Source organism: Dreissena polymorpha, chromosome 4, assembly GCF_020536995.1.
Source record: "Dreissena polymorpha isolate Duluth1 chromosome 4, UMN_Dpol_1.0, whole genome shotgun sequence".
Lineage (NCBI taxonomy): Eukaryota > Metazoa > Mollusca > Bivalvia > Myida > Dreissenidae > Dreissena > Dreissena polymorpha.
Genome location: NC_068358.1, coordinates 46,091,877 through 46,104,104, shown reverse-complemented (window position 1 = coordinate 46,104,104; position 12,228 = coordinate 46,091,877). Strand labels below are relative to the sequence as shown.

The following is a 12,228-nucleotide window of genomic DNA, read 5'->3' as shown; positions in this document are numbered from 1 at the left end:
TGTTTAATGTTATGTCATATGTCGACATACTTTCCAAAATAGCTAGATGCACAGGGGTTCAGCGTAGAGTTGGTACTTTATCGCTTGGCAGCAGTTCTCTCGGGTAGTCGGGCACAACCGGTTCTCACCTGACCTTTAACTCTTACTTCTGGTTCGATACTGTATACCCAACCACAGTCTGGTACCCGCTTCTGTTGGTGGGTAAAACGAAGCGAGTGGACACGACTCGTACGACCAGGTGCAAATTATTTGAGAGGAGACGGGCGCCGCCAATATTGCTTTCAGTCGAATGAAAGGAAATGACATGGGCAAAAAAAATCAAGGGATTACAAAGCCGGATCGGGCGGCGCCCGGAATAACAACGACTGCACACTCCACCGCCAGTCTCCAGGGTTGATGCGACAAGTTGGCTACAGGAGCTAATCCATCGATCAAGTCGGCGACAAAGGGAACAACAATGCGTGTTGCAAGGTCCATGAACTGACGCACGAGCTGAAGCGCTACCGCTGGGACATCATCGGACTAGCCGAGATTAGGTGGCTAGGATTCGGAGAAACATAAATAGATAAAGGGCATAAGATATGGTTCCGCGGTGAGGATTATATACATCGCCACGGCGTTGCTTTCATCGTTAGGAAGGAGGTAATCAACAGCGAAATGAGTTACACCCTTGTTTAGAGCAGACTCATTTCCATCCGTTTATCAGCTTCTCTACACAACATCACAATAATTCAGGTCTTAGCACCAACAGCTGACTACAAAGACGAGGATATTTGACAGTTCTATGAAGAATTTGAGCGCATCAATAAAAGTCCCAAATAAAGACAGCCTCGTTGTCCAAGGCGAATCGAACGCTTATGTTGGATCAGACACATAGCAGGACTGATCAAGAACAGTAGGTAGACTTGCTTTAGGAGAGACAAACGAAAAAGGTTTTTTGACTTATTGAGTTCGCCAGAAACAACAAACTCTACCTTTCCAACACGCTGCACCCACACAAACCGTCTAGAAAAGCGACCTGGCACTCTCCAAGCGGGCAAGTACAAAATCAGATCGATTTCATACTGGCGCCGCAACGGTTCAAGACCAGCATTAACAAGGCGAACACAAAAACGTTTCCTGGCGCAGACATCGGCAGTGACCATGACTTGGTGCTTATCACCACCAAGCTGAAGGTAAAGAGCAAGCCAATCACACACAAATTCGCGTTAGATTTGAGAAATTGAAAGATCCAGTGATAACATAGGTATTTCAATCACAGATAGATCGCAAGTTTGCAGCCCTGCACATCTTAGACAATAACATCAACACCATTAGCAACAACATCAAGGATGCCCTACTGTCATCGGCCGAAGAAGTGCTTGGGAGAGAGAGACGGAAGAACAAGCCATGCGTGACGACCGACATCATGAACCTATGTTCCAAAAGAAGAGAGCTGATTCATGAGAAGTACACCTGCCTGGATTATAGGGCAAATTACCAGAACGCGAACAGGGAGGTAAGGAAGAAGATGAAAAGGCAAATCAGGAATGGAGTGAAGAAAAATTAATCATCATCGACAAAGAGATGACCGCAAGCCGCTGTAAGAAGGCCTACAGCACCCTAAAGACCCTCACGAAGACAAGTCCGCCCAAGGCCAGTACTATATGAGACGCTAACGGGAAAATCCTTACCGAGAATGCCGCTGTTCTTATCAGATGGAGTGGATACACATGTACCGCAGTGACCTCAAAACTATCCGCTTCAACCGGACTCCAGTCTACTTCAGAACGATCCCAGACCAGAAGCGGTCGACGAAAGTCCGCCCATACTTAAGGCAGAGGTGGAAGAGTTAGTGCGTAATCTTAAGGCAAGAAAATCTCCGGGAACGGACAATGTCCCTTCTGAGCTGATTAAGCAAGTAGGAGTTGCAACGACTGCAGCTTTGACGACACTATGCAAAAAAATCTAGAGTAAAGGTGGCTTAGGAGTGGACCCAGTCACTGATAAGAAAAGGGCAACCTCAACGCACCATCAGCCTAATCAGTCAGCCCAGCACAGTCATGCAACGCATCATCTCTAATCGATTGAAAAGTAAGGCTGAGGAACTGCTGGCCGAAGAGCAGCTGGATTCAGAGCTGGGCGTATTACAGTGGAACAGATCTTCAACTTCAGAATCATCATTAAGAAACAAATGCAATGCCAACGTGAACTCTTCCACAACTTCATGGACTTTAAGAGAGCTTTTGACCGCGTGCGGCATGATTGCTTATGGCATGTTATGTGAGGATTTCATCATTGACGAAGGGATGGTGCAAGACAATAAAGAACTCTACGAAAACGCCAGCAGCGCAGTACTTCTCTACGGAGAGCAGGGGGGGGGGCTTCTTCAGGACATCGGTGGGTGTCCGTCAGGGATGTCTGCTCTCTCTATCGTCCTGTTTAACTTTTCCCTGAGAACATAATACAGGAGACCCTCCAGGACCACCTCTATCTCTATCGGTGGAAGACCCATTTCCAACTTGAGATTCGCTGATGGCCTTGACCTCATGGATGGCACCAATAGTGAACTTCAAGATTTCACCAACAAACTCTAAGACATAGCAAGAGCATACGGGATGTAGGTCAGCATTGAGAAGTCAAGATCATGGTGAACAGCACGACCAACACCAGCTCAGACATCACCATGAACGGCGAGAAGCTTGAAGAAGTAACCGGCTTCAAGTACTTGGGCGCAACCTTGTAACAGGATAGTACTAGTACCTCTGAGGTCCGAATAAGAATTTCCATGGCGACTGCACCGATGGCCAGATTGAGCAGGTTGTTGGCAAGCAGTTCTATCTGCTAGTACAGCTATCACCAAGTACAGGCTCTTAAGTCCCTCGTAGTCCCCACCTTGCTCTACGGCTACGAGACCTGGACGCTTCACGCGGACGCAGAACGCAGGATTCAGACATTGAACATAAATGTGTACAAAGGCTGCACCTCATCTCATATACGGAGCACACGACCAACGAGTACGTCCAAACAAGACTGCAACACTTTTTGGTCTACAAGAGCCCCTACTGGCGACCGTCAAACGAAGAAAGTTAGCTTGGTTTTGACACGTCAATAGACACGACTCTCTGTGCAAGACTGTCCTCCAGGGTACGCTTGAGGGAGATCGACGTCGAGGCCGCCAGAAGAAAAACTGGATGGATAATGTAAAAGTGGACATCATGTATGAATGCATTACTTTCAGCAGCACACAACGAACCAGACTGGAGGAAGATTTCTGTATCGTCGTCCCTCATTTCCCCCATCGACCAACCGGTCAAGGGATTGATGATGATGATGATGATGATGATGATGATGATGATGATGATGATGATGATGATGATGATGATGATGATGATGATGATGATGATGATGATGATGACAGTTATGAATAATTAATTACACCTGATTGCTTTAATATATAAATGCATGTTTCAATACCAGAGGGAATCATGCGCATTTAACTGTTGGATTTGTCCGAATTGGTCACATGGATTTTGTGGCCTAAATCATTGGAACGTTGCGCTAACGGAAGACATCAGCTACAAGGGATTCGATATTGACGTTCACTGCAGCTATGGTGTTTACTAACAAATAATTAGGCGTTAACCGGAATGTGAACGCATATAGTATAACGGAATAATAAAGAAGAGAGAACAAAACAACACGATTGTTTCGTACGCTGTTTTGTATTTCCATAGCATAATTGAATAAAAAAAATGACACAATCTTTTGATATGAATCCCATTTCTTCCGAAAAAAAAACCACAGACATTAATGTACCGGAATGTAGCTGAAAACAAGTTGTTACAAACCAAAATATCCACATAATAGCATATTACTTGTTAAATATCTCAATACATAAATCTGGCGAAACAACTTTTTTGTTGAAATGACGAAAACTTGTCTCATGATCCATCAAAAGTTAAAACAGTTAAAACTGTCCGTATGCGTTAAAATGTTTCGTGTGCCTTTTATGTTAAAAGTTTATACGCAAACATCAAATGAACTAGACAAGCAGGCATGTGTGCAAATCTGCTTAAAGGCAAACTTAAAAGCCTACTGGAACATATGGACATATTTTTATGTCTGTTAGCATACATCCGAAAACTTATTTTCCCAAAATGGAACCATGTTTTTATCTATAAAAATCTGTCATATAAACTCGTAATTAACAACCCCTCAGTATGATGAAGAAAAAGTAGTAGTTATGCAATAATGGCGAGTTTTTATACAAGCATAATAAATTAAAATTATAACAGTGAAAACACATTCTGGCCCATTTAAACGTAGTGTACATGTGAATGTATGCCGTATGACGGCAAATATATATATATATATATATATATATATATATATATATATATATATATATATACTTATACATAGTGCCACTTACGCGGTCTCGGTAGTTTTCAGACTATACTTACGAGCTCAATATAAAAAACGGGGCCTGTATACAACCCCGCGTTCTAGGCACCTTTAATTACTATTAGGGGGTTGTAGGGGAGGTAATGCAATCAAATGTCACAATAAGGTCTTAAATCGAAAACCACAATCACGTCTGAAATTGAAATTTTATATACCTCGCAATTAACTTCGCTATATATTTCCTTGTATAAGACGTTAAATAAATGACGTATTTATATATATTAATATATAAGGTACCCCTATATTCCTTAATTGGTGTTTATATCGGATAAAATTGTACAGGGTAGATCCTGGCTAGACTTTGCAATTGCGCTGTCAAGCCAGGAGCTACGCTGGTCGAGTATTGCATAAGACCCATTTTCTCATTGCGTAACTAATATAACCCTAAAAGACTATATTTCTTGCTGACTATAAACGTTACTGTTAAGTAGATCAATTTCTTTTTGCGTCGACACTTCAATGTGTAAATAGACAATATCCGGAGCTCAGCTAGCCACAGGTACAAACAACGTTCTATAGTTATATGCAGTTGTGTCACATAAAAGCTGCCCGGGTTGATGTTGGTATGTTTTCCCATTTATTTTATGTGTCGCAAATAGTGATTATGAGTCAAAATGTGTTTGTATTTATGTCGGATGTGCAAATTCTTTTGTGAATATCGGTCAAGAAATGCCCAAATTCAGTACAAAGATAGGGCTTTTGAATTTCAGTGCATGTACAGAAATAATCTATATTTAAACACGCGCGGGTCACATGTAAAACCACGTGACCATTGCATCATTGTTTACAACGCCATGAATGAATAATAATCATGTCATTACCCGTTTACAATGGGACAAGCAAACAGACAGGACATAGTAGCGTTATGTTTTTGCAGCGTGATTTTTAGTCAATATCTATGCTTATTACTCGACATATTTCAATAAATTTTCATCAAGCTTGATAAAAACTTCTTTTGTTTTCAATCCAAAAAAATGGCCTTATTAAGTTCGCTCTGATCTGAGAAATCGTTTTTATGCAATCAGCGTGCATTCTAACTTTTTACGAACATGATATTTAATACACAATGATCATCGTTTATCCATTAAGACAAAAACATGTATTATAATCCTTTGCTAGGGCTATCCGTCGACATAATTCGTTTGTAAATTGCTTGTGTTATTTAGTAATTCTTCTTTGTGTTTAAATGCGCGAAACTGGAAATCCCGTGAGACTGGTTCTCACGTGACCCAATTGTGCATAAGTCACAGGCTAATAATGCTCATTGGGTCATCGTCAACCTGAAATGGCTTGAAGTCATTCGGGGGTGACTAAAGCCGATTCTTGTCACCCTAGGGTGACTTCAAGCCTATTCATGTCACCCTGGGTTGACTTCAAGCCGACCGGATAACTAGAATCGGCTTGAAGTCACCCCAGGATGACATGAATCGGCTTCTAGTCACCCCCGGGTGACTTCAAGCCATTTCAGGTCGTCAATGACCCAATGATGGTAGCGCATTGGGTCATTGTCGACCTGAAATGGCTTGAATTCAGCTGGGGGCGACGAAAAGCCGTTTCATGTCACCCTACATGACTTAAAGCCGATTCATGTAAACATGGGGTGACTTCAAGCCGACCGGGTGACTAGAATCGGCTTGAAGTCACCCCAGGGTGACATGAATCGGCTTCTAGTCACACCCGGTCGACTTATAGCCATTTCAGGTCGACAATGACCCAATGAGCGTTAATAATAGTCTCGAGGATTCCGTTATGTACATGATTAGGTTTCTTTTTTTTATGCTTTTGGCATTTTTAGGCACAATTTTTGAGAAAATCAGTAAGCTTTAGAATATATCTGACGAATACTGATTAATTCTGGTCTGTTGAGATAACCGAATTGTTGTGAATCAACTCGGGCAACTTTAATATTCGCTTATTGACAAAAACTTGAGGTCATATCAATTGGAATGTTAATACATAAACTCTTGATTGAGGTCAGTTCTACATTAATGCCACAAGTACATGAGCTGAAACCCCCCAGAGTTTACTCAGTTACGCATACAAATATTAAGACAACTTGGTTTATACCATACACAAGCAGTGCTGCGGAATTGAGAAATGCTCTCGGTTTTGCGTTTTGAGTAATCATATACGTATTATCAGCTAAACCACGGCCGTTAATCACGCGAGCCACATCGTTTTTGATATGCATTAATAAATGAGCCAATGCTACTTCCGAAGTAGAATTGGCTGGGAATTTGCTCGTCGCACAGGCAAAAGACATCGATTTGCTTTTACGAATTCTACCATGCCACAACTTATAAAGGTCCTCACGTTTCCAAATGGGTTGTGATTGTATGTTTTTGTACATCTTTGTATGAATGTATAATCGCTGAATCGCATTACATTGGCCGATTTTTATAAATCATGCGAATTATGTTGAAAAACATATAAAACCTAATCATCCTGTAAAATAATCCGTTAACTTTCAAAACATGCGGATCTGAGCGCCACCTCGGAAGTAGCATTGGCTCATTTATTTATGCATCTCAAGAAAAGAGGTGGCGCGCGTGATTAACGGCCGTGTAAACTGTATCCAAAGCATGACTGAAAACAAACGCATTAACGCACATTACGTAAATTAATAACATGCAAACCATGTAAATATGCACCTTTATTATTATAATGTTGAGATCATTTCAAATGCCATTTCATATATGTTAATACATAAATAAACATGTGTACAAGCAACTTCAACATGTATGCGAAATAAGAATAGCATTTCATTGCAGTATCTTTGAAAACATATATTGCAAGATAAACAAAACTACAATAACGATATTTAAGGACATGTAACTTCCTGATAAAAATAGTCTAACGTTAAAAAAATGTAATTTGAATACAACAACATATCGACCTATTGGTGCAAAAAGGTACCATGTGCCTTTTAATTTCAATGTCACATTGTACCTTTTTGCACCAAGGGGCGATATGATCCTTGTCATGCGATAATGGGTCTTATGTCATAAACGGCCAGGGTGGATCCAGACAAGCCTGCGCATTCGAACAGTATGGTATGGAGCTATCTTGTCCACTTATGAAATCAATGAACCGTGTGTGACTGTATAGCGGACCAATAAATGCGAGCGATACTAACGCGTGTGACATTGCAAACGTGCAGCATGTACCAAAGTACGACAGAGAGTGCAACATTCAAACTGTTAAAACATAAAATAGATCCGATTCACGTTTAAAATACGAACGTTTTAAAAAGAACATTAGATTTAGAGTACTTTCATCAATGTAGAACACAAATAACAAATTCGGCAGGCAATACATGTATATTATATCTGACTAGCACAAATAATGCATGCAAACTTTTCGTCTCCTTATGAAACGCAACAACACAATAATTTTCATAAAACTGGAATCGCCTTCTATTATGCAAATACGTTAATAGAGAATACCAGCATTAATACTAAGTACAGTTCATAAGTATCACATATCTTTCCATTGAATCGAGTACCAGCAGGGCCATTAATGTATTTCCAAGAACCAGGCACGAAACTTTCCGCTTTTATATTTGTTTTTGCTTAAAGGATTTATATTAAACGAAAGCGAGTCTATGCGGAAAGTTTCGTACACGATTAGTCCGTGCGGACTGCAGACGATAATCTAGGACGCGACTTTACGAACATGCATTTAGCCCGGTTTTCCAAGAGTGCGAAATTTGTGTGTTTACACAGTTTACACAGTCAAATGTCAATTTATTCAATTCACGGCCCTATACCAATAAAACACAGTTAAAACAATCATTGTGAAATTAATTTCGAAATGTTGGAAAATACAAAACGTAAAAATACAGCCCAACTACTGGACCAACGGCCTCTGTGTAGCGATGGTGCAGTACCAAACTATTGTATTTGACTTTTTTTGGTCAACACTTCGAATATGTTTCGTTGACCCATCAAATGTAGTAACTGCTTGCCATAAACACAACACATTGGTATCAATTATGTCCCACATATCTAGTTTCACTATACACATAGCTATGTACCCCTAAATTATCCCTTAAATTATCACAGTCAGTCTCTGAATTATTTATCACAGTCAATAACAGCCACAAGCACGATCGTAATTTCCGGAACACTAATGACGCCGGGAGAGGTTTTTTACCACAGTCACGTTCATTTATAGAACCGTTCTATTGGCATTTATTATTCGAGATCTCATGCATATTCTATGTACTTGTACACATGCAAACGATGTTTACGGTGTATGAACGGTATACTATGAAATAATGTATCCAACGAGGCGTTGGAAATGTACCATTATTTAATTTTGAATAAACCCCCGCTATCAACGTGTATAGATCATCGGGAGATATGCTGACTGAAACCCATGCCTTACATATAAATCGTATCCCAAAAGCTATACCGACTTTATCCCACTGTGATTCAGCGAAGTATACAACGAGTAATGCTGACGGTGGTCTATGCGGTGGCAAAAGATGCGTCGCGCCATGCGAATCTCTCGTCCCCGAGGAAAGCCGCGAGCTGCTCGTTGTAGGGCCGATAGAGCTCCACCAGGAGGCGCTTGGTTTCCGGTAGCATGGGCCCGGCCGACTTCCGCTTAATTGACTCGAAGAAAGGGGCCATGTTTGCCATCTGCGTGAGAACGTGGTCGTTGGGGACCTCTAAAATGGTCAATTTAAACGGAGTCGCTTTTAAAGTTGCAAATGCTAGAGACCGATTTCAAAGAAAGTGGCATTTCATTTCAGAGTTACTAGTATTGGTTTTTAAATTGTTAACACAATGGGAACTATTTAATTTTTTTAATAACACGTGCAAAGTATCACATTGTAATAATCACTGATAAGCAGACCGCACAGGCCGACACTTTATTATTAGATGGCTTTTCGTGAAGAAAAGACTTGCTATATTTTTTTTTCCATAAAACCGGAAAGTGTCGTCCCTGATTAGCCTGTGCGGACTGCATACAATTATCTTAGACGACACTTTAATCACATGCAATAAGTGTCGTCCCTGATAAGCCTGTGCGATCTGCATACAATTATCTTAGACGACACTTTAAGCACATGCAATAAGTGTCGTCCCAGATAAGCCTGTGCGATCTGCATACAATTATCTTAGACGACACTTTAAGCACATGCAATAAGTGTCGTCCCTGATAAGCCTGTGCGATCTGCATACAATAATCTTAGACGACGATTTAAGCACATGCAATGAGTCCTGTATTACAAGAACGCGTTTCTCATATATCTATATGTTTGAATGAAGTTTTAACTAAACAGACGTCTAGTATGTTCCTCTCCATCCAGACTTATATATGAGGGTAATACTTATATTGATGTGTCTGTCTGCATACAGAACCGAGTATTAACAGACGAATTAGTATCCAGTTGTCGGTCAGACTTATTCAAGAAAGTATTTTTGTTCGATTGTATCGAAAGCCGTGGGCTTTTACAATCTCGAGTATTAGTACGTTTTTTTTTAAAGAACGAGTACTTTGTGACTAAATGGGACCTTTTCACGTTTTGGTTAACTGACACGATTAACAAAAAGTGTTTCAGATTCGCAAATTTTCGTTGTAGTTATGATATTTATGAGTAAACAGTAATACTTTACATTTACCACGCTCTAAAATATACATTATATGCATCTATTGACGATTCAAAAACCTGAAAATTATAAAGCGTTGCAACGCGAAACGAATGAATAATTTGGAGAGTTCTGTTGTTGTCGTTATATTTTGTGGCACTACGAGGATTGTTTTTAAAAAGTTTAAAATACATTATTCATCTGATGAGCAAGGATGGCCGAGTAGTCTAAGCGCCAGACTTTTACTCCACGGGTCAGTTGTTTGAGCCCAGTTGAGGGTTACTTTTTTCTTTTTTTAATTTTATTCTTGTGTTTCTTTGCCAAGCTTTTTAGATCCAATGTTTACATTCATCAATATAAAGCATATAATGACAAACTTCAATACATGCCAAATCTGTGAAAAGGTCCCTTTAAGGAAGATCCTGAGAACACACGCGACTGATAATCAAGGCAGTGCCTCTCGGTCGTAAGTAAGAGACCTCTCCAGTGCACCTCTAAAACTAAATAACATGTTTGGACTATTGTCTGACGGACTCTATTATTATTATTGCCTTTTTGCACCGGTGTGTACTACAATCGAACACTCACCGACGTCTAAAAAGCGGAATATGTCCGTCATGGTGCCCTTTATGTCCACCGTGTAATCCTCGTTCCGGAAAATCAAGATCTGCTCCCGCGGAAACGCCTTAAGCCACTCCAACAGGTGCACGATGTAGAAGCTCGTAAAGATCGGCGCCTGCAAGAAGCCAAGACAAAACAATTTGAAAACATTTCCGCGCGCTTTCTTCACGCCCGTGCGAAGATCTGACTTTTTTTATAGCTTATCAAATCCTTCACGTCACTATGAATGCCTTGGTGACGATCCATGTAAACGATATTTACTATTACATATGATTTTAATCAGACGTTGGTAAACCTTTTTTATTATTTGTCACTGTAAACAATATATAAAAATGCCCATTTATGTAAAAAGCTGTATGTACGTCGTCGCCAGAGAAGGAGCTCTGTCAACGGAATAACGAATACATGTTCTTCCGTGTACTAGGTTTTATTCCGCCATCATTTTATACAATAAGAATTGAAGATTCATAAAAAATCTAAATAATTATACTTATGTAGCATTTTACTAAATTGTCAGAGATGGTGGATCCATATTTATGCCCCCGGTAGGGTGGCATATAGCATTTGAACTGTCTGTCCGTCCGTCCGTCAGTCCCTCCAAAAACTTTAAGATTGGACATAACTTTTGCCATATTGAAGATAGCAACTCGATATTTGGCATGCATGTGTATCTCATGGAGCTGCACTTTTTGAGTTGTGAATGGTCAAGGTCAATGTCATCCTTCCGTGTCAAAAGTCAAAAAATACAATCTAAGGGAAGTTATAAGCTTTAAACGGGAGATAATTTCTTAACCTGCCAAATGATATATTGAAATTTTATTTCCAAGCGGCGCAATATGGAGCATTGTGTTTCTGACAAACACATCTCTTGTTTTTCTATGTGTTAACATACTGAGCTTACCGGCAGCGTTTTGCTAAAGGGCTGATCGTAAATGCAGTGACGAATGCTATGGGAGCTCGTGCATGCCTTCCATCGTTCAATGGAAATTACCACATGGTCATGGAAGGAGTGTGCCGATTTGCCGTAGCGACCATGGAAATAGTGAGAATACAACCTGAAAAGTCGGATGCAAATGTGTAATAAGGTGGTCATTGCGAATGAAATGGTCAATAATCGTTATTATTTTCCTTTGTTTACATTTGTCAAATAAAACATTTAAGGATGAGCTTCAAAAAAGGCCAACATCTGTCATATCTTTAAAATTACTGTAACCCTCGATGACGTTACCTGTCGACGGGATCCCGTAGCATGAGTAGCAGCTTGACGTTCGGGTAGACGTGGCGGACGGCGTATGGCGTCGTCCAGAGCAGCTCGTCGGCGCCGGGCGTGTTTTGCGGCAGGTTGCTCTCCCGGAAGCGGTCCCAAAAGTCCATTGGATCACCGTTACCTAGATACACGTGGGAAATGAAGAATGCATGAATGCTTGTAATCCGGATCTGCATTACTTTGATAAAAAAACACCACTTTATAATTCGTATGTTTACTTAACGCTGACTCATATTACCCACTATTTCGCAAAAATAATAACGGTTGATAAAGTATGTGAATTTGTAACACAAT

At 40.4% G+C, this 12,228-nt stretch overlaps 1 protein-coding gene across 1 annotated transcript; it reads right to left on the bottom strand.

The window, feature by feature from the left end:
• Positions 1-7,146: 7,146 nt before the first annotated feature.
• On the bottom strand, positions 7,147-12,228 carry LOC127879814 (carbohydrate sulfotransferase 15-like). The gene is made up of 4 exons (XM_052426870.1): positions 11,896-12,228; positions 11,569-11,722; positions 10,635-10,782; positions 7,147-9,121 (listed from the first exon to the last, which is right to left on the bottom strand). Exons 1-4 carry the CDS (start codon positions 12,108-12,110, stop codon positions 8,919-8,921), a joined length of 720 nt encoding a protein of 239 aa, XP_052282830.1. The 5' UTR covers positions 12,111-12,228; the 3' UTR covers positions 7,147-8,918.